This window comes from Anolis sagrei, chromosome 1 (genome assembly GCF_037176765.1).
Source record: "Anolis sagrei isolate rAnoSag1 chromosome 1, rAnoSag1.mat, whole genome shotgun sequence".
NCBI classification, from domain to species: domain Eukaryota; kingdom Metazoa; phylum Chordata; class Lepidosauria; order Squamata; family Dactyloidae; genus Anolis; species Anolis sagrei.
In genome coordinates, this window is record NC_090021.1 from 262967012 (window position 1) to 262994719 (window position 27708).

General features: G+C 37.9%; 1 protein-coding gene across 1 annotated transcript in view; it reads right to left on the minus strand.

Moving 5' to 3' along the window:
- The window catches only part of GAS2 (growth arrest specific 2), a 156297-nt gene that overhangs the window by 41027 nt on the left and 87562 nt on the right, over window positions 1–27708 (minus strand). Inside the window, exons 5-7 of the mRNA XM_060765846.2 lie at window positions 17423–17486; window positions 10954–11098; window positions 5704–5811 (exon numbers count right to left, since the gene is read on the minus strand). Coding sequence (XP_060621829.1) covers window positions 5704–5811; window positions 10954–11098; window positions 17423–17486 — 317 coding nt within the window. The remainder of the gene's footprint in view (window positions 1–5703; window positions 5812–10953; window positions 11099–17422; window positions 17487–27708) is intronic.

The following is a 27708-nucleotide window of genomic DNA, read 5'->3' on the forward strand; positions in this document are numbered from 1 at the left end:
TGGCTAGAATGCCCATTCCTCCTGTCAATTATCAGCCACTCTAAACACCTTTGCAAACACATATGAAAAGCTTGGCCTCACACTGAACATCGAGAAAACCAATGTGATCTTTCAGCAGGCACCAGGCAATCCCTCTGCAATGCCAGAAATACAGCTTAATGGTATAATGTCAGAAAATGTTGACTATTTCCACTATTTTGGCAGCCACCTCTCCACAAAAGTCAACACTGACACTGAAATATAACACCATCTGAGCTGTAGGAGTGCAATATTTTTTTAATGAAGCGGAGAGTGTTTGAGAATTGAAATATTCATAGAGAGACCCAGATGCTTATTTATAAAGCTATTATCTTCCCAACCCTATTAGATGCCTATGAAATGTGGTCTATCTACAAACATCACTCTCAACTCCTGAAACAATCGCCTCCAAAAAAATCCTGCAAATCTCTTGGGAAGACAGGAGGACAAATGTTAGTGTTTTGGAAGAAGCAAAGACCACCAGCATTGAAGTGATGATCCTCCGCCATCAACTTCGCTGGGCTGGCCATGTTGTCCGAATGGCCGATCACCACCTCCCAAAGCAGTTACTCACTGTAATGAGTTTTGTTTTTTGTTTTTTTGCATTACTTCATTTTCAGAAAATTGTGTCTGCTTAATTCCTATGTTTTAGAGTGCTTTTAAAGAAAAAAGGCTCATAAAATGCTAGCGACCATAAGTGCAGCTCCCATATGATGAGCTCATTTGTCTAATTCCTATATTACAGAGACACCTCTGGTGCCTGATTCCAAAAAAAAAAAATCAGTTTATTGTTTGCAATTTGATATTATTCCTCTTTCATGGAGAGTGTTCAGTGTACAGTAGTTGGAACTGTAGTACCAAATAATAATAAAAAAACACCAAGCCAACCAAGTAACCAAACACCTTTTCTTTTTTCTTTTCTTTTTTTTTTTAAAAAACCCTATATGTCGTAATTGTGTCACTGAAAGAGTTAACATGCCAAAACAATCAAACTGGTCCTTCTTCAACCAGATCTACTGTTTTCTCAAAGTATGATTCAGTGCTTCAGAATGCAACTATGGATGTGTGTTCAGATATACATTAATACTGCCTATATTGTATTACTTTAGTTATGATCTGCATTCTCATCCATAGTCTCCTCACAAAAAATATTGTCAGCAAATGGAGGAGAGGGGGTATTAACATGCTTTAGTGCAATAGGTGATCCAACAGTAACAATCCCTAAAAGCTACTTGGTATTTCTACTGCACCTTCCACCTGGGCATGTAAAACTTGAATTGAATTTCATTATATACTAATAAGTTTGGCATCAAAAGAGAGAATACTGGCAAAGAGTTTAAGAGACTGTGATTTGTGACTAACCTGGGATTGAAACCAGAAGCCTGGTGAACCTATTTTGAAAAGACAAATTCACTTTTTAAAAAATCCTGATATCACAAGACAGCTGAGTATTGCTATAAATTTGTGTTTTACAGTAGGAGAAAGAGACCTCGTCTGAAAATTGGCCTGCTCAAACTTCTTGAGAGACTCTGAACACATCTTTTAAAGTTCTGCCAGTATATGTCAAGCTGACACATGCTGCAGCTCAATTCACTGCTCTCAAGGTACTAATGTAGATACTGCTCACCAAAACACATTATTTTGTTATTCTCAACAATTGTGGCTGATCTGTGTTGGTTATAGATCAGCTACTGAAAAATGTCAAAAAGTTTGACACAGGTAGACCATGTTAAAAGGGACAAGTTCAGGTTGTCATTAGCTTATTTTGATTTAAATAATCATACTCTTCAATGCAGGCATGAAAGAAAACATGGAGGAGCTAATATATATATAAATAAAATAAAAAATAAATATAGGTTTAAAGCCCTGGATTTTTTTTCCTGGCTATGTACCTCAATCCTTTGTGTGTATACTCAGAGGTTAGCTTTATTGGGTTCAATGAACTTAAGTATGCAATGTATGCATAAGATTGCAAGGATACATTGCTAGAACCTTTTCAGAAAATAACGTTATTCTCACTTGTGCCTACATAAATAGTTTTTTAGATACTGCACAAAGAGATATCAAGTACTTCTTTCTACAACGCCTTTCCCTCAATAGCACAAGCATTCAATTCTGGACAGTCAGTGTCCAGTAGATCTACAGCTACAACTTCTGGAATTGCACACTTGGTGGACACATGCTATGTATATCATGACCATGATGGAATTGAGATATCCTGAAGTTCATGGTTATGCATCATCCAGCGACTATTTTCTCTGATTTTAAAACTAATTTCCCCCATTATTATTGATACACATTTAGTTGTAGGCCTTTTTGTGTCACTTACATTACACCTTTGATAGTTTTCTCTCTCATCCTTAAAACTAAAGCAATTTTCATCTCTAGTGGGGGAAATGCAACAATTCCTGGTGGAACTTTAAAGAAATGAGATTGAAAACTAAATATTTCCTAACTGACAAAAAAAATCAACCACAGCTGACAACTTTTGTGTGTGTGAATGGCAAAATGCTAAGCCACAAAATTTAAGAAATGTTTACCCAGAGTGGGCAGTGTGGAGCTCCATCCTTGCTAAGTTTGCATCTCAGAACTCCTCCACACTCTCCATATTTGGCCCTTCTCTGGTCCCTTAAAATGGAAATGAATAGCATTTACTGAACTACTTTTTTATAGGTTAAATTCACACATGATGTTTCACATTTTAAAAAAAGCCTGAACTCATTGGCCATTTGTGTGGATGATAATCTTATTAGTCATGGATGCTCAACCTAGTTTAACTTGTTAATGAATATCTTTTAAAAAAACATGACACAGTCTTTACTTCTTTCAAGGACCCTGCCATAACAATACTCCTCCAATGTGAATGGACAAACTTTCTATCCAAAGAGATGTAAGCATATTATGACAGTCTCGAAAAATCTTCCCTGAGACAAAGAGAATCTTGAATGAGTAGTGCTGTAGAGTCTGACAGGTATTAACAACACCATTGCATGGTATGAAAAGCGCAAACCACCACAAAAACAACACACATCTACTAAAACATAAACAATTGTCATAACATGAAAACGGAAAGTGTCAGATCACAAATTTAAACAATCAAGTTGCTTTAAGTGTTTAGTTGAAGCAAAGTAATGGTCTAAGTGTGGCAGTACACCCTGTGAAAACGAATCTTATTTTTTACTTGTCATATAGACACAATATGTATTACACACTGACAAAGACTCTCATAAATCCAAAACACAAGGTATCTGAGGCCCCTTCTGCACTGCCCTATATCCCAAGATCTGATCCTGGATATCTGCTTTAAACTGGATTACATGAGTCTCCACTGCCAGATAATCTAGGATAAGAAGATAATTTGGATCAGATCCTGGGATATAGGGGCAGTGTGGAAGGGGCATTAGGCTTTTACTTCCATCTCTGATTCTTTCTTTATCACCACAATTTCCAGAATATTCTGAAATAAGCCTAAATATTTGCATCCACATTTTCATTTATTTTATATGACCACCTCATTTTTTTTCTTTATGACTCCTTTTCCCATTTTCTTCCCTTCTGGAAAAAATACTTTGTAACTTTCTGGGGTATGGATCTTTAATTCTGTAAAGGGCTATGTTCACAATAAATGTGATATAGTATAATTAGGAACAAACTTCAATAAATACACTCAATTAATCTTTAGGATTCTTAGGTACATGGTGGAAGCATTTTACTGCCCAGGTATTTGGTAGAAAATTAATTATTGATAGAATTTCAGTCCTGTCAATCTTCAAGAATTCATCATAAACCTTTCTGTAGAACAGAAAGGCAGATAAACCCTGCTGATGATACGGTTAAGTCCCCAAAGAAATGGTCTGGCTCTGTTTCCTTAGCAACTACATTACCTTTCCATGCTAAAGTTTGATAACTTCTTCAATTTTACAGGAGTACAGAAGAATGCTAAACAAGTTCCACATTGAGATGTATTTCACGTATCTCTTAAATCCTCCAGACTCTTTACAATTTAAACAATTAATATTTCAGTCTAGGAAAAAAATATTTTCAAATATTGACTAAGGACCTTGGGAGCCATCTGTCTAGCAAAGGGAATCATACTGTTAGATCCCAATCGTCCCATTTCAAGTTCTGTCTTCCCATCATACATGTTTCTCTCTTTCTTTCTTTTTTTAAAACAAAATAACATCATATTTGAACAGATAATAAATGTCTATTGTGGGCTTACATTATAGTATTATCTATTCACATTCTTTACAGATTCGTTCATTTTACATTTTTTTATTTTTCTCCCACCTTCTCCCACCACCCTTCCCTACCCCTCCCACCACTTTCCCCTCTATATCTTTATCTTTAACCACGAAGACAACCTTTTTACAATATCTATGCTGGCTTCACCTCCTTCTACCCATTTCATATAAATTGCCCATTTCTCTTTACTTCTGTTTTGTCCTCCTGTGAAACTTCTTGGGTGATACAATACATGTTTCCCTCTTCGGGTTTTTGCTCATTGTTGCCTGCATTTGGACACATCCAACAGGGAATCCTTTTCTTTGCCCTCTCCATATTGTTTTTTTTATCAGAGAAAACTTCAACATCCGAAAGCTAAGAGATCCCTTGCCCTCCCCAAAGCCCCTTACATTAAAGGAGATTGACACCACTTTAAAACCTCTTCTTTACATGTAATAAAACTGCCTTATCCAAAACCCATTATGTTAAAGGAGATGGGACACATTTTTAAAACACTTCTTCCATTAGGACCTACATTGTCTTTAAAGCACTTTAAACAACAGAAGGATTGTGGAGGGGCACTTCATAAAATGGTGTGTAAAGGAGAAATCCACCACTTCCTATGGAACCTAAATTACTATTAAGAAGAAAATGCAGTGACAGCAAAGTCATGAGGAATGCCCATTGCTCCACATCACTTAAGCAATTTAACACTGGCAAATCTGTCAGATCCCATTATATATGTTTTCAGTGTTAGTGACAGTTCTGGCACATGCCAGGTGCTCAGAACACGGTTACTTGCTTGTGTTCTGAACTCCCTCTTTTAAGCATGCTTCATCTCCATTTCAAGGATGAAAGGCAATGGATGATGGCTGGAAGTAGGCAAACATCATGTGATGGGCTTCGTGCCTCTTCATCCTAGAAATGGAGATGAAGTGTCCTATGACGAGGAAAAAGCTTCATGTGATGAGGTCATAACTTTCTCAATAACAAAAAAACATGGCAATGATCAGTTCATCATCAACATTAAGCCACTGCTCCAACTGCTCTCCAATGCAGTGTGTAATAATTACAGTTTTATTCAGCTCAGTGTTGCTTGTGCTCTTTGTACCTGTTATGCTAGAGGTGTTGCTGTTACTAGCAAAATAGTATAAACAACTATAATTTTACCAGTAGGATAACACTTAAAATAACTTATTATTATTTCCAATCGATACACCCTTGGTAGGTGAAGAGAGACTGAGTATGATAACAATGTGATATACCTAAAAGTGAGAAAGTTGGATCTTTTCCAACAAAGCAACAATAGAGACATGATTCTATGCAAGTTAGCAATTGTCTGAGAAAACTAAATATGCCACAGCTGTAGACAGATCAATATGGTAAAGTAACATTCATTATAGCTGCTCATCAAAAAAACAAAACAAATCCTCAATTAAATGGACAAGAAAACTCTCTTACCCTGATGAAAAGGATCTTCTCTCCAACTTTGTACCTTCCTTGGGAAAGGCGCTCCACACAAAATTTACTGGGGCATTTACAAGGAGGATCTTCTGAAATATGCTTCACCTAAAAAAAAGGCAAGCAAGTTAATATTTTGGCATGTTTAGTAGACAACAGTACCTCTATGACAGATGATAACTTTTCATGCTGTTATTTGGAAGTCTTCCCAACATTTCAAAACTAATCTTCTTTGTGTATATATGCTCTCTCTCTTTTTCACAGATTATTCCACCTCATTTCAAAACTCCATGAAATCTCTTTCCCATTTGTTCAGTTTTGACACCTAACACTTTATTACTACTCCACAGTGTTAAAATTATGAAGAAAAAGAAGGCAAGAGCCCTACCACTGTAAGTAAATATACACCTCATGGCCTTTTAAAAACAGTAGCTAATCAGGGAGCATAATTATAAGGCAAATGAGCTGAGCATTCTTTGCCTTGCATTACTATCATACAGGTAACATTCCCCTTCCATCTCCTAAACACCTTCTTTCTCTCTACCATTTCAACTACAGCCTGAGCTTTTAGCTGTTAAGGACTCTGGGTCTCACTCCTCACTTCCAGCCCATACTTTTATGAATTCCCACTTCCAGCCCATACTTTTATGAATTCTGGAAAAAATGTGCTCAATTTAAACTGAGTCATTCTCCTTACATTTGTATAAAACATTACCAACCCACATACCAACCCTTGTATTCATGAAAGTGATAGGTCAACACAGGGGTCTTAAGGGGATCTGCACTCAATTTACATTGGAAATTATATGTGTGAAATATTGGATATGAAATGTCTTTTTCATGTGATCAGCTACATATCTGATTGGATCTAATTGTATGAAATTGTAAAAAAACTAGTAATATGTATTCTTTGGTTGAATCCTAGATTTGAATCACTTATTAGGAAGTCAGCCTGAATCATGAACCAAATAATGTCAATAAACATATGTGGCAGAATGAAACTTTCACTTGCAAGTTCTTTCATTGGTCGAATAAACACTTTCTTCAGAATTCTCCTAGAGAATGGGAATTTGGTACCCCAACAACACTATTTTATTCTATTCAATACTTGGTAAGATAAGTAAAAGTAAAGGCTTCCCCTGACATTAAGTCTAGTTCTGTCCAAATCTGGGTGGTGGTGCTCATCTCCATTTCTAAGCCGAAGAGCCATCGTTGTCTGTAGACACCTCCACACATGACTGCAGGAAGTGCTGTTACCTTCCTGCAGAAGCGGTACCTATTGATCTCACATTTGCATGTTTTTGAACTGCTAGGTTGACAGAAGCTAGGCCTAATAGCGGAAGCTCACCCTGCTCCCCAGTTTCGATCCACCAACCTTTCGGTCAGCAAGTTCAGCAGTTCAGTGCTTTAACCTGCTGCACCACCAGGGGGCCTCAACATGGTAAGATAAAGGGCCATTGTTTTAAGCATAACAACTATGTGAGGTATTACTGAGCTTTGCTATATTTTTAGGCTATTTGATACTTGTCAGCAAGCTGAAGCAGGCAGAAACATCACCGCCCAGCAAGCAGATCCGGTTGAGTGAACTCTAATTTGAAATTCCAGCACTAGTGCTGTATTTTCTTTTTTTAAAAAAACCAACACTGACAAGCACATGAATACAATAATTTCCACAGGATGTAGTTTCTAGAAGGAAAGATGACCTAATGTTTTGATGTCAAATGAAGAGGCATTTTCTAAAGATTTCACCCTCTTTGGATAATGCTCCAGAGACCTTTCAGATTTAGTTCATGAACCAACAGCCTGTAAAAAAAGACTGACAGCAGGGTAAATATGTTGTTAGAATACCTATGGATGGAAGATCAACTTTTACATCTTCTTAGGAATATCTTTTTTTCTTTCCTCCCTCAGATCATACAAATATAACAAAAGCCCTGCCTGGAGCTAGGCCAGTATTATGCTTCTAGTAGTAGCCATCTATATATCTCCGTGACATCTACAAGCTGCAAGTGAAAATGAAGAAATCATTTTTTTGATATTCTGCTGAAGGTTATGAACCAGTTATATCCTTGGACTGGTAGAAGAACACCATAAGTGTATCTCAGAGGAAACCATTTCTTCCCTTGAGCCCATGTGTCACAATACAATATTTTCCTCCTTTCCCCATCCCAGCCTTCTAGGACACCTTAAATTAGACCTTGCAGGGTCTCTCAGCTCTCTAGAACAAATACTGAGAGCATACAGGGGCGGTGTGGGATTCCACTTCTTCCAAGATTTGCTGACAATTGCATATTGGTTGTAGATGTTTAGTATTTTGCCAAAAGCTAGAAAAATCTAATGAAAAGATGAAAAAAGAGGTTTAATCTATGCATGTATGCGAGGATCTCACATTACTTTGACATAGCTGCAGCCATTTTACATTGTTCTAACTCCCATTTGGGAGACCACAAAGCAAACATGGCTAGACATGATTGTAGTATTTCCATCTGCTTCTGGGATTCTCCATTTAAAGGTTAACAATTCTTATTACCTGATCAAGGCCTAGCTGTAGTAAATGATCTCATGTATTACTTACTCAGACTAGCTTTGGCTTCAACCCTTCCTGGGCTCTAACCAACCTTTAAGTAGTGGAGCATTCTTAAGAAAGATAACAACATGATGGAAAACTGGAAGCAAAATACTTTTTAAAAAAATAAACCTTTTCTTTTTTCTTTGTTTATTTTGTTCTAATTTCAGTCCCTTTTACCTTCCCCTTCCTACACTTTAACAATTTTCCCTTTTTACCTTTATTATTATTATTATTATTATTATTATTATTATTATTATTAATTCATACATAAAATTTCAACAAAGATATTTTAAAAACAAAATAAAAAATATATTTTGCTGCCCAAGATGGAACATCAAAATTTAAAGTCCCCCCAGGGGTGACAAAGGTGTTATATAAATACAGTAAATAATAATTAAATAGAGCTGGAGGCTGTCACTTCATTTCAGCTGAATATATGGCACAGGACTAAGATTTGTCTTTATTGCTTTTGAAGGATTTTTCCACATTGACTAGGCTCCTGTTTTAGAACAGCAACAAAACATTTTGTGTTTATTCTATATGATGTATAAATATTTGTTTATTCTTTTTGTTTTATAACAACATTGAAGAAATTCTTTGTGCTGAGTCAAGGTAGGACTTAGTCCTTCTTTAACTTTGTATCTAAATAATGTAAAGACTGCTATAAGTACAGTCAATGTATCAAGGAAGGTTTAGGAGGCCACAGACCTCTAGCAATAATTTTAGATGATAAATTAGAGGTCACCCAAGCCATACTTTATAATGGCTTTCCCTTGTTTCTAAACCCACAGGGGTTACAATTCCCTTTCACGGTCAAAATAAATTAATTTTGCTGTTACAATTTTTCAACAATCGTAGCACAAGAGTTTGAAAACCGAACGATTCAAGAAGGGTGGGAGAAAAATGCTAAACCTGACCATATTTACATTTCAATAAATTACATCTCACAAACCCTGTTGAATACACTGAATTCCATCTGTTCATTGTAGCTGGGAGTGGCACAGACTTTCAAGGAGCACTTTCAAATTCCCAGGTGGCACATCCCACCATATGATAAAGCAGTTGCCATAGTAACAGACTCTTTTTTTAGTAGGCATTTTCTACTTGCCAGTTTAACCCATAGTTCTCCAAAGTTGTGTTACTGTGTAAGCAAAATACCGCAGTGCATTGTGTGCAGAAATTATCAGCTTCAGTCTCCAGATAAAAGCATTGACACGGCAGAGTTGGGCAGATCCTTGCAGCTACTGTTAGTCCCACTCATAATATATATTTGATCTAAAGTAAAATAAAAATAGGGGGTCTTTTGCCTTTAATGGTGCAATTTTCTCACCTGGCAACCCAACTTGACCTGATCTGTGATCAATGACACCTGTTGTGTACACTGGTTTCAATCTGCCCCCAGATACAATACAAGATTATTCTCCTTAGCTAAAAAGTCTTTCATAGTTAGGCCACCTCCTATTATTTTTTTCTACCCTGCCCACTTCTCAGAGTGAGACTCAAAACTATTAAAAAGACATTGTTAAAATCAAGATACAAATGCAATTAATCAAAAAAATTAAGACCATGTTCAAATATACATAACTAAAAATACACATCATCATCATAACAATTGGTAGTGTGCAACACGTTGTATAAGTGGGCCTTATATTAGTCACATATCAAATGCCTGTTTTTACATATATGCAAAAAGACAGTAGAGAGGAAGGTGTAAATCAAAGTTCTCTGAGAAGGGGGTTCCAGAACCTCGAGGTAGAACTGAGAAGCCCATCTACTGTGTTTCCGTGCAAGCAATAGGACAGAGAGAAGGAGTTTCCCAACACATCTCAAAGCATGTGCAGAGTCATAAAGAACCAATTCGTCCTTCAAAAACGTGGTTCTCAATCTGTGGGTCCCCAGGTGTTTTGGCCTACAACTCCCAGAAATCCCAGCAAGTTTACTAGCTGATAGGATTTATGGAAGTTGAAGGCCAAAACATCTGGGGTCCCAACAGGTTGAGAACCAGTGGTCTAGGACTAGGTCATAACCAACACTTTGAATGGTGCTCAGCAGCCACTGCAGTTCTTGAAATAAGGGGGTTGTATTCCCTGTGGTCAGCCCCTAGCAATCTGGCTACAGCGATTTGGACCAGCTTCATGCTTTCAAACACTCTTCAAAGACAGCTCCGTGTACAGGGCATTACAGTAATCCAATGGGATGTCATGAAGACATGTTAAATGATAAGCCTCTTTCATTCATGTGAAACAATACATTCATGTGAAACAATACATATTTTGACAGTACGAGAAGGTTTACCAGCATGTACTGTTTAGATATCAAAATGAAAACCATTAATGTCTGGTAGAGAAAGAAAGAAAATCTGAAAACGTTTTTTAAAAACTGAGTGAAAAATGTGTTTCTCAAAACCCTGACAAGGAAAATGCTGGACTGATTAAAATCTTTGCAGTTCACAACTTTCTCTGTGTAAAAATAAATAAATACATCAAAATTCACACAGAAAAATCTGTTTTCCATACAAATCATGGATCTTTTCCTCCACAGAATAAGTTCCAAACTGCAAATATTCTTTGAGAACTGCATATTTCAAGATTTCTTAGCAGTTGGGAAAAATACTGGAATTACTTGTTCTTTTCTTTGAGAATGAAATTAGTGAAGAAATACATCTGGCAAGATGCTCTTACCGCATCATCCAAAATCTTTCCTGTGCTCTTTTTACCAGGTGACTTTGATGGAGTGGGTGAAGGAGATGGAAGAGGGGTTGAAAGTGTTTCTTCTTGTTCAATCTCTTTTTCCAGTTTGATTAAACCAGGAGGCTCCACACCAAACCTTTTGAAAGCAAAAAAAAAAGTCATTCTTATAAACCAGACCAGATATTCATGCATGTATGCTCCAATAGTTTAACAATATGAGTTCCATTAAAACAACAAAGATAGTGGTTTTTTTTCTTCATGTCAGGAGTGATTTGAGAAACTGCAAATCGTTTCTAATGTGGGAGAATTGACCATCTGCATGGCAACTGCCCAGGGAACACCTGGATGTTTTGCCATCCTGTGGGAGGCTTCTCTCATGTCTCTGCATGGAAAGCTGGAGCTGACAGAAGGGAGCTCATCCCACTCCCCAGATCCAAACCATTGACCTTTCTGTCAGCAGTCCTGCCAGCACAAGGGTTTAACCCATTGTGGCAACAAGGGCTCCTAACAAAGACACTAACAATACTTTATGCTTTATATCAGGAATGGTAATCCTTCAAAAGCATTGAGCTACAACTCCCATAATACTCTCCTGTTGGGGCATGCTCTCTAGGGCTTCTGGAAACTGATGTTTGCAATCTGGAATGGTACACATACTCTCCCCATGTTTTAGACTCTACAGCTGATGTAAAGAGTTAATAAGTATATAAAATAGCCGTTGTGCAGCTCAATCCAGGTGTTTGGGTATTGTTAACTTTACTTTCAAAATAATCTTGTGCGGTCCTAATTAGGATCTCAGCCAGTTTTTATGTCATGTATTGCCTCTCTTGTAACAAGAGCTTTTTAGGGGTGGGGGATTGGGAATTTAGCAAATTTAACTAACCAGAATTTAATTTAGGCCTCATATTTTGAATCTATTATATCTTGAAATAATACATCTGGCTGGTTGAACTACATATGTGACATAATATGTACTGGTATTAACAGGGGCTGGGCGCAGGGAGCACACAACTCCTCTGCTATACCAGCTTCACTGGCTACCGATTAGCTACCGAGCCCAATTCAAAGTGCTGGTTTTGACCTTTAAAGCCCTAAACGGTTCTGGCCCTACATACCTATCCGAACGTATCTCGGCCTATCAACCCACCAGGACCCTTAGATCTTCAGGAGAAGCCCTTCTCTCTATCCCACCTGCTTCACAGGTGCGGCTCGTGGGAACGAGAGATAGGGCCTTTTCTGCGGTGGCCCCCCGGCTTTGGAATGCCCTCCCTACTGAATTAAGATCAGCGACCTCGCTAATGGCATTTAGGAAAAAACTAAAAACCTGGATGTTTGAGCAAGTCTTCAATTGACCTTCGTCGTGATGTTCTATCTGACCATGGATTAGCAATCAAGACAACGAATTGGATGACGATTTTAACTATGAGATGTCCCGATCTGTATTGGTGGCCCAATACTGCGTATGTTTTTTGTATGTATTCTTAATTTTAATTTTTATATGCTCAAGTGAATTGTATTTTTTAACATTGTATATTTTAACATGTTGTAAACCGCAATGAGTCACCGCACAGGCTGAGATATTAGCGGTATACAAGCATACCAAATAAATAAATAAATAAATAAATAAATACTGATGTCTTGAAAGCAGACCCTAGCAATACTGATTCTTGGAGCATATTCTTAGGCTCCTTCCACACAGCTGTATAAAATCCACATTGAACTGGATTAAATGGCAGTGTGGACTCAGATAACCCAGTTCAAAGCCGATATTATGAATTATCTGTCTTGATATTCTGGGTTATATAGCTGTGTAGAAGGCTCCTTAGCTGTCACATAGCAGCTGCAAAATATACCAGCATTACTATGTTTGCAGCTTTACTAGAAAAATCAGTATGCTTTATTTATAAAGCAACTAAAACTATTATCAGAATAAATTTTAACAAGGTTGTGTAAGGTTTACGGTCAAAATGGACTAACACAGTAGGAAGGAAAGAACATGCAAAAAGGAAGACCTGAATTCTGCTGTTAGAGAAAACTCTTTAGTGTTTTCTAAATAATAGGGGGTGCTTTGAATAGGGGATGCTCAGTGAATCACTGAGATCTCCCTATGTGTTCACTCATCATTTGATTCAATGAGATGACTCTGGAAAGTACTAACTAACCAGGACTCCCTTCCCCCACCAATACCAAAATCCATGGATGCTCATTATTGGATGAGCATCCATGGATTTTGGTATTCATGCAGTAGTATAGCAAAACAACTAGAGTATATATGTGGTATTGCCTGGATGTCGCAGGGACCTCTGCCCCCTACTTTCCCTTCTTTCGCTTTTCCTCCTTTCATATCTTCTTCCTCTCCCCCTCGCTTATTTCTTCTTTCCCTCCCCTCTCCTTTCTCCCTTGTTCAGCTCTGAGATGTCTCCATGGCCACATGGCTTTCCTTGTATCTTTCCTTCCCTCCTCATTACCCCTCAAACACATGTCATTTTTCTTTCCAGTGACATCACAGAGGGTCACTTTGCCTAATAACAGTTAATTCTTCACCTAGCAACAACCAATCCAGTGACATCACTAAGGGACACTGAATTGTCACCTAGAAACAGCCTTTGTGATACAGATATACGTACAAACAGGCAAGACATGCCTTGACTTTCAAATCATAGAGTTGGAGGAGACCTTGTGGCCCATCCAGTCCAAACCCCTGCTAAGAAGTAGGGTAATCACATTCAAAGCACCCCCTATTTTTTAGATATATGGCAAAAATTAAGGTTTACAATTTTGTGTGTGTGTGTGTGTGTGTGTGTGTGTCAAACTATGGTTAGTTGAATCCATGGATGCCAATTCTATGGATATGGAAAGCCATTGTACTTGGAAATACATCTCATTTAAATGCTTTCCAAAATAAGGAAGAACACAAAGATGGATATTAAGACATAGGCTGTTCCATGCATATGCAGAAGCTAGAGCAAATGACAACATGGAAGCCTATTTATTTGTTAATCATAATTAATTCCAGGGAAGCTGACAAATGAAAGCAAGAATGAAGAGAACCAGCAAGGAAAGCCATGCTCCAAAAGTAAGAAATTCAACATGAATGCAGACAAGGAAAAGAAGTTACTAAAAAGCAGAATAAACTGGTGATATATGATAACTACCACCACCACCCTGGTTAGCACCACAGTTGATATTCTGTCTAACTTCTGGAACAGAGAAACAGGTCAATGGATATGATTGTGCCTGAATGGCCCCTCTTGTCTTAAGTCATTTTCAACACCATGGGGAGTGAAAATGAAAACATTAGATGTTCCCTTGTGTCATTGCCTTACTTGTCATCCACTTTTGATTTGTGTGGCTGGGGAGAAAGAAAATGCATATCCCCACCCTCTCTTATATTATGAGAGGATTTTGAATAAAGCTACAGAGATTTTTATTAAAGAGTATGGGAGACAACCATGTCATAGTCTGTGGAAGTCATTTCCTGGTTCACTCTGAACAGCTATTTTTAAATATCTCCAGGGATGAAAGTGAGCTACTCACAGAAATCAATGGCTAAAGCTAGCACATTAATGGAGCTGAAGTCCAGGCACCAGCACATACAACAACCCAGAGTTCCTATTCTTTCCAGCCTCATTCTTATTTAATGTGAAACTTAAACATCAAAACACACAAACACAAATCCCCAAATTAATGCATTTCACTGTCTGTAGTTTTGATCAGGCAGTGGCGAGGAGTAAGTGGCATATGACACCCCATAATATAATTTACACTGAAAAAATGAGGTCAAGTTCTAGAAGTTTTACAACAATACTACACTGCTAGGATAATTTTAGATCTCACTGTAGCTTGGGAATAGAGCTAAAGCTGAGAATACAGCCTCATATGTTTTTATCCCCAAATGGTAATAGGGTGCTCTTGAACCCAAGGAATTTATGTCCATTGCCACTTTTCAATGGATTTTGATAATATCTGGGATTCTGTTATCATGTTTTGGATGCCTAGGCGTCTAGTTCATGACTGTGGTTATAACTGGATAGGCCGGCTTAGCAGCAACACTCCACTTAGGTACCATTAAGTACTGGAATCTCAGGGTAGTTCTATGGGATAGTTATCAGGCTCTTCAGCAATCTTTCAGAGTTTTTTTTTATTACATTCAATCATAGATTTACAAACATATACATTTCCTTAAATAAGAAACACTGACAGGTCAAAGTCTGGGTACTTTCTTTCATCATGTTACATGACATTGTATGTAAAGCATCATATATTTAGTACAATCCAATTAAGATGTTACTGTCTCATAAGTACTGGACCTTTATTTCATCTTTTTAACAGTCATTTCAATAGTAAACATACAGAGGAGCATTCTCGTCTTAAGGCAAACAATTTTGCCACATATTAAGAAGTACATATCTTCTTTTGAGGACTTTGCATCTCCAAATATACATCTGTGAACACATGAGCATCCAAGGATTAATCTCCTCGAGCACTGTTAAATCCTAACAGCATCTGTCACATGCATAACTTTCTTAACAGCCATCCATCCATAATGGGAGATATATCTATTTTAGAATACGTCTAGTTGTTGCTAGTACTGTCTTTCAGCATGCCCGGGCAGTTTCTCACTCAATCAAAATAATTCAAAACAAAGGTGCTGACTATTCCCTGTGTATGACATCCTATCTAAACAAAGACAAGATAGCTCTAGGTGATATGACAGCCTTCACATTATAGTCAGAGTATTTGGCTGTCTGCCATCCTGATAGCCTCAGTCATTACACAGACTATGAGAGTATTGTTGGTCACATCTGTTCAACATCTCACTTTTTGTTAGAAGTGCAAGCATTCTCAACCCTTATCTTATTTAACTTTGAGTAAGTGTTTTGTACAGGTGTAAGCTGACATTGGCTTCCCAACAAAAGACACACACATTTTAATACATCTAGCTTTCTTCCTTGAAGCTTATGTGCTGTATGTTATTCTTCATTGGTTACACTCTGTGGATTTATTCTCAGCCTCAGAGTTTGCGACCAAATAAGCCTGCCCTGTAACATCGAGCTGAGAGAGTAGTAGACAAAAACCCTGCAATGTAGTTTATTGATACAGGGCCAGGCAAAGAGAGCATTATGGTGAAGATTAAGACTATGTCTGTCTTGGATTCCTAGTCAAATGCCTCTCAGACTGAAGTTAAATTCAAGCTATTTAAATTACAACTTCAGAATTTCTCCCATGAAACATTCAACATTCACTCGCATGCTAAAGCCTCAAGCTCTGTTGATTTGCAGACATCATTGCACTTTTAAATGTTCAAAATCTATGGGTGAATGAACATGTTAATATTTATTACAATCCAAACTACTCTGATAAAACTGCCTTTTGTGTTTTTAACCCTTGATCCACAGAGTCAGGTAAGTGAGGCACACCATCTATTTGCTTCCAATATGTTTTGCTTGTTATGAGGATGATAATGGTGTATACAGAACCTTGTAAACTTGTAACTCTAGGCTCTGAGAACAGGGCACTTGATACATCTGTGAAAGCGGATTATAGGTTTGTACTACAGTAGTAAATTCTTAAACATGGCACATGACTGTTATTAGGAGTTTAAATTCAGTGTTTTACTCAACAGCTAACACTCTATCTAAGATAGGTCTCATCTTGATTTGGATCTTCAAACATGACTCTTAAGAAATTATTTCCTGAAAATCTAGAGTTCCTGCCACTTGATATCAAAAACTGGTCTCGGTATAGGAGAGTTTGCTTTGTTCTTTTTACAACATACTTGCTCTCTTCTCCTCCTCTATTTTAATTTCAGGTACCCATGTTTTCAATCAATTTCATAGACATACTGTGCTGAGATGTAAGAACTTTCTGTAGCCAAGAACAATAACATTTACAGAAAGGACTGCCCTCATCAAGGATCAAATTCTAGAGACATTTTTTGATCTTTGAAATAAATATACAGGGAGCTATGAGTGATACATTTGTGAGCTGTAGTAGCTGCTTCCTAGTCCCTTCTGTTTAATGCAATATCAGCTAGGGCTGGAACAAACACCTATACATAACCCACTGACTTCCTGTCTGTCTGCAGATGTTGACAGGCTGTAAATCACTGCATTCCCATTGGGTCCTGACTACACCTGCATTCAACTTTTCTCATCAGATTGACTTCTCAGGTTCTGCTCAGGAATGTCTTTCTTTTTCTTTTCTGCACATTTTCACAATCTAACCTAGGAGTGTCAAACTTATTTTCATCAAGAGCCACATCAGCCTCATGGTTGAATCCATGGACAGAGAATTTGTGGATTCAGGAGGACAGCTGTATTTTTGAAATAGTGGTCAGTGTTCTTTAGTTTTCACCCAGTTTGTGTCCCCAGATGTTATTGAACAACAGCTCTCACTTGAAGATGTGCCGAAGCAATCTCTCTCAATAAAGCTAATTTTTCTAAATAATTTTGCCTACCTGGCAGCAATCCTTCCAAGTTCAAGCAAACAAAGGCACACCTCCCTGGGCTGTTTATGAAGGACTGCAAATGTAAAACAAAGACAAAAAAATATTTACAACAAAAATATTCAAGTACATGAATGATACCCCACTTGCAATTTGTAAAATGCAATTGGAACACCTCAGCACCCCCTGACACTGAACACATTTCAGTAAAGAGTGACTGAAACAAGAATGCATATAGAGCCCCTATATGAATTTGTAATGGAGCAGGACTAGTCAGACTGTACAATGTCATAGACAGGATAGTTTCAACATGAAAAAAGAGTAAAATAAGTCAAATTTAGAAGTTCTGCTGTGATTAAATTCACAACATTTAATCTGTAGATTATTTCCTGTTTTACGTATAATTTGGATTCTATATGCCATGGTATGTTGGTAATAATCACGTAACCATGATTATTCATACCATTTGTATATCAATCCTTATCCTCAAACCCCTACTTTCATAAAAAAAAACATAAATACTGAATACTTCTAAATCTCAGTTTGGAAAAAAATCATTTCAGACATAGTCTATTCATTATTTTTTTAAAAATGCAGGATTTCATGGGTTATGGAGTGGAAGATGATAACAAGACAATCTGAACAAGTGAGAAAGGTTTCTGTCAGTTTTGCTTCTCTGCTGAAAACAGATGTGCTACTGAACATTCAAGTCACCATAATCCAGATATATCCCATGCATTTCATGATAAACAATGTAAAACAGTTAGAGCATAACAGACATCACAGGCACAAGCCAAATATATTACAAAAATGTATCTGGTGATGTGATAAGAATATTTATTTATTTATTATTTATTTGTTTATTTGGAGTGCTTCTACCCCGCCCTTCTCAACCCCCTAGGGGGGACTCAAGGCGGCTTACAAAAGGCACAATTTGATGCCCAACAATTCACAAAATACAATATACAATTTACAATTTAACATCAACAGTTATTACTAGTTAAAACAATCAAATCAATACAATAACAGTAATAAAATCATCTTGTGGTCAATGTTCGCCGATTTATAAATCCATAATTCATCCAGCATTGTCATTGTCCTTTCCTACTCTGGCCGTCATCGTCTTTTGTCCATCTGCCAGCTTATCTGAAGGCCTGGTCCCAGATCCAGGTTTTTAACTTCCTCCTGAAGGAGAGGAGAGATGTTGATGACCTAACTTCCACGGGGAGTGCATTCCACAGGTGAGGGGCCACCATCGAGAAGGCCCTGTCCCTCGTCCCCACCAGTCTCACTTGTCATAAAGGTGAGGCCGAGAGCAGGGCCTCCCCAGAAGATCTTAAACTCCGAGTTGGGACATAGAAGGAGATACATTCGGACAGGTACGCTGGGTCAGAGCCGTAAAGGGTTTTGTAGGTCAAAACCAGCACTTTGAATTGTGCTTGGAACTGGATCAGCAGCCAGTGGAGCTGACATAACGGGAGGGGGGGGGGTGCTCCTGTATGACGCTCTGGTGAGTAATCTAGCCGCCGCCCATTTGACTAATTGAAGTTTCCGAACAGTCTTCAAAGGCAACCCCACTTAGAGCACGTTGCAGTAATCTATTCGGGATGTACAGGGTATATTTTATAAAAAAACTATTTTACTGAGGACTATAGGAGTACTCACACTAATATTTTAGAACTATGGGGGGAAGGGATCTATTTGTTCAGCACAGTGTAATCAGGTTCTTTGCAAAAGCAAAACTACTACGTCCACTGTTAGTCATCATGAGGATCCATAACTGTTATCTGCTTCCTATGTATTAGGGCTAACATGAATTGTGATTATTACCTATGAAGCTCTATACACTTCAGATCCAACCTAACTTTGAGACTGCATCTTCTTCTACGATCTGGTGTGGGCACTAAGATCTGCTGGGGAGGCCCTTCTTGCAGTCCCACCACCACCTCAAGCATGATTGGTGGGGACAAGAGAGAGGGCCTTCTCGGTGGTGGTTCCCTGGCTCTGGAATACCCTTCTTAAGGAATTTAGATTAGCCCCCTCTCTTCAGGCCTTCTGGGTGAGTCTAAAAACATGGCTCTTCAGACAAGCCCTTGATCTTGAGTAATCCATGGCCAATGTGATGAATAACTGATAGTACCAGCCCACACTTTGATTGATCATTATGACAGATAGTCTGCCGGCAGATTCCACTGTGTTTTAGGAATTTTATAATTTTCAAATTTCTATAATTTTATTAATGAGGTTTTTATGCATTGTTGGTCATACTTATGTCATTGTATTTATACTTATGTATTGTTGTCTGCATGTGGCACTTGGAGTGATTCTGTGAGCCACCCCAAGTCTCCTTGGGGGGATGGTGGCAGGGTACAAATAAAGATGATGGTGATGATGATGATGATGATGATGATGATGATCCAAAGCCAGCTCTGAGCACTTACCCCTGACATGTGTTTCATGTATTCCTTTCAACTTGAAAAAAAAACTACCTAGATACCACTGGCAATAATCTGGAATAAATTATGTGTGCACACACAAACACAGAGTGCACACACAAACACAAAAACATGTGCACACACAAACACAGAGAATGGGACATCTTGGAAATTGGTCCCATGTCTAAATATTTATGTTTTATATGCATTTTATACACATAACCTGAAGGTAATTTTACACAATAATTTAAATAACTTTTTTTGAACCAATAGAAAGCAAGGGTGGCACTATTTTAGCCATCTATGTGGACAACTTCAATTTGTGGAGTATATCAGGATCCCACAAATTTTCAATCTCTGCTAAGTGGATTGGAGCACAGTATTATTATTATTATTATTATTATTATTATTATTATTATTATTATATCTTGGGGGCTTCATTCAGTGCTAACTGGGAGGAGCTAGTAGCCAAAAGGTACAAGTACACACAACATGCACATTTGTACAGACGCATACAATTCTGAATATCTTTACATTAATTGTGATTATTCTATAGTTAGAATCAGGTAAACGGCCAAGAATCAAAATCCAAGAAGCATCGTTTGTGCCAACTACTCAGCAGATCAACAGGGAAAAAGTGAGAGCATCTTTCTGGCTTCAACATCTGTATGGGACGTGGCTCGGAATCACTCTGGATCACTGTGGTATTGCTTGCTCTCCAGATGAGCAAACTGCATTAAAGCATGTCATAATCAAGGGGGCTGCATAAGCATAGTTGCATACCTTTGACATTATTATAACTCACATGCAAAAAGATCTGGCTGGTACACATGCAGACCAAATACTATCATTTCTAAGTCTGTGCTCTGTGCTACAAACAAATCAAAAGTTTCTATCCTGATACACTGCAAGCAGAACCTCCAACGATAAGGACACATTTCAAACTTGATTTTTATTTTAGCCTTTATGATTAAAGGCATAGCTTTCTATGACATGCACTTTCTGTGAAATTGTTTTCAAGCAAACCTCTGAAATAATCACTGACACAAATAGGAATTCTTGTAAAAATGGTCCAGGTGTACTTTTTTTACAGTCATGTTGCTGACCTTTTTGTTTTACTGGTTACAACTACTTCAGTTACACACTGATAGAGTGCTAGAATGTTCTGCAGAATATAAAAGTGATGCATTTCCTGTCCAGACCTTAGACTGTATTTTTACGTGGGATATGTCAAGAAGGGAAAGAAATCAGAATGTACTTGAGGAGAATTGGGGTGGCAATTAAAGTGAAGGCAAGGTTAACGTAAGACAAGGTGGGGCTCATGCTGGTCTCCAGGTGTTCGTAGATTACAAGACTCATCAGGCCTTGGCAATAGCTAATGGTGAGCATATGGGAAATTGCAGTATTCTGAAGAACTGTGTTATTCCTACTCTAGTTTAGGATGGTTTGGTATGTATTTCTCAGGAAAGGGTTTGTTGAAGTGGAACGTGAATATTAGTGAATGAGTATTATTATTTATTTATTTCAGACATTTGTACCCCGCCCTTATCACACACCCCGGAGGGAGGGCTCAGAGTAAAGGGTAACAGAAGTGGTTTAAAGCAGTGCTTCTCAGACCGATGTGTATTGTGTGTGTGGGGGGGGGGGGGGGAGGGGAGGTGTTCCCAATGTGCAGGGCACCAGAACCATATGTGTGCTCATTTGCTACTCTTTCTTGGAAACTTGACCACTGCATTGAGTCCCACTGTTTTAAAGAAGTGGGTGGGTAGGGATGGATATTCTAGAAAAGAATAATTCCATATATCTATAATGCCATATATGTAGAAACAAGATACAGAACTAAAGAAGAGTTGACACTTCACTTCAGGGGAGCAGATTTTTCCCCCGTTAAAACATCTTTAAAAGTATTTATTCAGATGTATTTATTTAATTGATTGATATGCTGCCTTTCCCCAGAACACCAAGCTGGCTTCCAAGGTCACTTAAAACATTTATTTTGGATCTTCCAGACTATTGAAAATTTCATCCCATCTTATGCACATCCTAGAATACAATTCAATTTTTTTGTACATTTATCAATAGACACTTTTTTTCTATTCATGCCTCCTTTCTTGGTTTAAAAAAAATAATTGTCATCTTCAGTGGTAACTTTTGTCTATGCAAATTCTTTACAAATTCTAGTCAATTATTTTGCTTCTTGTTTAATAGAATTTTAACATCCTGGAAGCATAATTTAATTAACTTTTACTTTGCTTTGTTTTACATAAAAATTCAGAAGCATTATGAATCTTGTCATGAAAAATATCTATTAAAAGTCTGAAGTCCATAAAACATAGAATCTCATGGAAACCCCTTTCTCTGAAAGCATAAGGATTACAGATCAATTGACAATGGCGTGTTTTCATAACAACATACTTCTGATTCAAAATATATACAGTAGACCTATATATAACACGATGAATTCATTCCAGGATCCTTCATGTAATATGATGTTTGCATAATATCAGGAACCCTTTCCCCTACTTGGCATGTTGCTGAAATTTCAAATACTGTGCAGTACAGAGTGAAAATATCCCCACTACCACCCAGTTGTTTTGCTGCCCCATAGAGTTAAGAGTAGCTGAAGGAAAGACTCAAATGTTGAGGTGCTGTCTACTCATGCTTAGCTCTCAAAAGCAGCTTCCTCTGCAGATGCCAAACTGGTGGGAAGCTGGGGTGTCTCCACCAAAAAGAAGTCCATCTCTTTCTTCTGTGGAGAGAAGCATCAGAAATATGACTACTTTTCTCTCCAAAGAGAAAAGAGTCAATTTCCTATCTCAGTGGATGGAAATGCAACCAGGCTTCAGTTGATTCTATCCATTGAGAAAGGAAATTGATTCATTTCTTAGCAGACAGAGATGACCGAAGCCTGGCTGCATTTCTGTCTACCAAGAAGGGAAATGGGCTCATTTCTCAACAAACAACAGTGACAGAAGTCAAGCTTCATTTCTGTCAATTGTTTTTTTTCCTCAGTGAGCAGAAGTGACCAAAGCCCAGCTATATATCTGTCCACAAAGAAAATAAATTAATTCATTTCTCAACAAAGAAAGAAAGAGAGAACTGTATGGCTCTGCACAGCTGGATTTTCCTGCAGATTTGGCACCCAGAGAGTGTGATGCTTTTGAGATCTCAAGGTGGGCTGCCCTTGCCTTCATACACAGACAGTGTCTTCATGCATTATTGAAACTACACAACATGTAATACACAGGCCTACTGTATGTGCAATAAAATGTTTTCGTAGTCCTCACAATGAGAAATCATACACAAAAATGTGGATAGCTTAAACAAGCTCTGTGAAAAAAGACAAAACAGAAAAACACTTTTCCTGATGCAACAACAGGGTAAAAGCAGGATTAAACACTCCTCAAATCTTTCACATGTATTTTTATCATCCAGTAAGCAATTTAGAAGAGCAATGGGCTGAAAGTATAGGATGTTATTTACTTATTTGTTGAAGTTATATCCCACCTGTCTCCCAGGACAGGATTCAACTTGTTGAATTTGTTTCAGTAAGGCTTTCGGTGTAATTTTTTTATGCCTACTGAGAACTTCCAATTAATGTAGAGTGAAGTCTTAACAATTCATTTCTTGAATCTTTGTATAGCTCGACATGAAGAAATGATACAATTATATTCATTTATTATTGCAATACTATTGCAATACTATTGCAAAACTATTAATTTAAATGTGTAAAAATGATTTAAATTATTATAATAGGACACTGCAAATATAACAGAGCCCTGCAAATATGTGTGACCTACTAAGCCAATGAAATCTACCAACCACAAATCTTTGCCTGACAGGTTTTTGGAACATCCCAACTTCCATATAATTCTCTTCTCAAGTGCCACATTACATTGTCAGTAGCTTCAAAGAGTTGTCAATGAGTCAGAGTTGGGCAAATCTGGCATTACAGTGCATGTGTAATACAAAATGTAAAAATAAGTATCTCTGATGATATGTTTTTTTAAATAAAAATAAAAATAAAACACATCACTCCTGAAACCCAGCTTTACTGAAAAGATCATCACATTTCTATATGTTGCATCAGAATAAGTCACACAAAATGCATATGTATACTAGTGTCACAAGCACCCAGGAAGGAGTGAGTTTTAAATGGTCAAATTCTTCCAGAATGTATCACACACATTAGCATGCTAGTAACTGAAGGCAAACCCTTTTCTTGCTGAAGAGATTCTTTGAAGAAAGAGATGGAGAGTGTTCATTGCCTCCAGTTCCTATAACCATTCAATAACACAGAAGAATCAAATTCATTGAAATTGAAGAACTTAGTGCAGCATAAATAAACAGAACAAGTAAACCAGTGGCAACACTCCCACTGAGGTCGCCTAGAATTTTTGGCCTAAAGTAGCAATTCACTATAAGCTGTATTAAGATACATTCAGTGCAGAAAGCCAAATTCAGAATGCATTTTGCATTGCTTTACAGTAAACAAAAAAAGTTATACAAATGAAAACTGGTACACACATGATTAAGCAACATCAGTGTATGGGGGTCAGGATGGGGAAAATATTAATGAGAAAATATACACAACCTTGGAGAAGCTACAGGCTCCACCATGCCCCAGCCCAGAAGCAAATGAAAGGTCTTCCACCCATACCAACTGCTAATGTCCTAGGCTTGGAGGCAGAGAATCACAGAATCATAGAATCATTGCGTTGGGAGAGACCTCATGGGCCATCCAGTCCAACCCCCTGACAAGAAGCAGGAAAATTGAATTCAAAGCACCCCGACAGATGGCCATCCAGCCTCTGCCTAAAAGCCTCCAAAGAAGGAGCCTCTACCATACTCATGTCGCCTCTCAGTCTTCTCTTCTCAAGCGAATTATGCCCAGCTCTTTGAACCGCTCCTCATAGAGCTTGTTCTTCAGACCCTTGATCATACAGAATAACCTGCTGGATTGATCTCCTCCTATACTGCTATTCCCCTTTCTTTTTGCATTGTGCATTATTTAGATTGTAAGCCCCTGAGCAAGGAACTCTCTAACTAACAATATGTATGCACTCTGAGAGTCTCTAAATACAATAAGCAAATAAGCATATAAATAAATATAGCTGTTTTATTTTGTCAGAGCCTACCAGGAAGGCCCTTCTAAGAAAATTAGGATTATGATCACACTCTTGCTGTCTCCCTTCATGCTTTATGTGCCTCCCTTGAAAGAGCAGGGTGTGTTACAATGGATAGTACTTCCTCCACATAACACAACCCAGACACTTCAGTGTCAGATATAACTTGAGTTCTAATCAGGTACCATGTCCAGATGCATCATCAAGAACAAAGAAAATGTATATCTCATCCTGAAACTCCCTCATGTATTATGTTATTATATTCTTTAGACATAATTACAGGTTTGTGGGAAATTTACCAAAAATGATAAATTTATGCACACATATGATTAGTTACATGAGATACCAAATTTACTTTTGCCCTAGGCATTGTCAAGATCTGTAGTGCTTCAGTGGAGGTCCACTATCCTAGCTTTATATTGTTGTTGGAAAGAGGACCACTTGTTAGTAGAGAAAACCTTAACATTTTCAGGTCAGGTTCAAACACCACCAGAGCAAACCATCTCTATAGTGTGAGAATAATGTGGAAAGGAAGTGTGGAGAGTCAATCCCACTCAGTTTTTGAAAGTGTGCCTTCAATGTCTAGAAGCAAAATGAAATTTGTGCATACAGAATTCTGCCTACTGGAGTGTTCCTTGCTCTTCATCTTCCCGCTGCCGTATTTGCTGTGAGATTCTTGTGAGAATTTCAAAAGAATGGGACTGTGTCCCCGTAATAAAGGGGGGGGGGGAGGAGAGAGAGGAAATTCAGAAGCCCCAGTGGACATGCCATAATGTTTTTACATAATGGAAACTAAAGTAACTTTTATTCCTGCATAATGAAAATCAAATGCTAGGAGGACCATTTCTAGAGAGAGACCATCCAGCAGCATTTTTACTACACAAGCAAAAAAACCCAAAACTGACCCAATTCACAATAGTGTAAAGGTTGAAGGGATTTCAAGAGTGTATCTATTATAGTTCTTCCCAAGATGCCTCTTGAACTCCTTTCAACCTTGATTTTATTTACATATTCAAGATGCAATTCATTTTTTAAAGTCCTGAATAAAAAGGATCTCTTGCTTTGTCTCGATTCTGTACACAATAGAGTCTATGACCTATCTATAACCTCTTCTATTAAGCAAAAGCGCGATTTGAAATATCCTATGCCGAGAAAATAAACCTTGAGAACCTGCAAAGCAAGAAGAAAAACCATAGAAAGCAAATTAGTTGTCCTTGCTCCAAGAAAATGTTATTTGATCTCCATAGGTGATCCCGATGACCTTGTAAGGTGGGGTGAGCAACATCTCAAGGTCCTGGAAAGCAGACACAACTGCCGGAGCTCAGAAATCTGTGCCATCTCATGGGATTTTTTTAAAAAACAACAAACCTAAAAATGTATCTTTTCTCCTTTATGGGATTTATGGTGTACAATTTTGGTATACAGCTGGCTTTTGGTATATGCTGAGGTTTAGTTCCAGGACCTTACCTACCCTGCTATCCCAATACCAAAATCTGTAGATGCTCAGTTCTTATTATATAAAATAGGCATAGATAAAATATCAAAAACAAGGCTTGGTCCTTTGGAATTTTTTTAAAATCATGCCATAGCTGTTAGATCTGTACATACAGAATCCATGTATAGAGAGAGCTGACTGTATACGATTTAGAGCCAGAAGGACCATTTCTCTCTTCAAAACAGATAATGAATGGAATTAATTCTGGTTTTAGGGAAACAATCCCCATCTCCTTGAGGGCAAAATAAAAACATTCCTCCCCTATACTATAGAAGAGGTAGTGGCATTTCTTAGATAATACTAATTTTAGGAGCAATTGGCTGTTTGTTTCAGTGGGGTTCACATTATTCATCACCATGGCATATGAACAACGTTTGTGAATCACTTTTGCTGCTACCAAATTCTGTAGACCAGTCGTGCATATTACCTAAGGAACCATACATTCAGTCTACATCAGTAAAGGTCTCGAAGGACCCATCTACAAAGGTCATATGAGTCGGGCCAGGGTGAATGAACTCCATGGCATCCTCATGATGCATGGGGTCTACTTGCCATGAAAAGACTGCTTAATGACAAACATTGCTATTTTCATGCCTGGTGGGCACTGCAAAGTCCAGAATAATGGTAGCAAGGTAAGGGTGGCAGTCAATTTGTGCTGAAACACTTCCAGTGCCACTGAGCTGTGCAGATGCCATCTAGCATGCATGGTGAGGCTCTTCCAGAATGCCTCACTCTGCATTAACATTCATCGTATGTGACCCATGTAGATGCTCCTTTAGTGCCCATTACAGTTTGTCATATTGGCTAGGCTAGTAGGAATTGCAGCCCAAAAACTTCTAGAGAACCACAGCATTCCCACTGCTACCCTAAAAAACAAATAATGAGTACCACAGTTGTTAAAACCTTCCACCTTAACTTTAGGCAATAACAAACACATGACAATCCATCTTAAATCATCCAATAGATCTCAGTCTACCTTCTGCTGAAAGGAAAGAATATATATATATATACACACACACACACAGAGAGAGAGAGAGAGAGAGAGAGAGAGAGAGAGAGAGAGAGAGCACTGAAATCTGGTAGGCTAGGGAGCTTAGCAAATACACGACCTTAACAGAGAAAAGAGAATAAACATTTGCTGTGCTCCTAGCCATTTACACAGATTTTTCACACCTATTTCTCTTACTGTATGTGAAAAAGCTAAGTTACCTTGGCAACCATCAGATTGTTAGAACTGGAAAG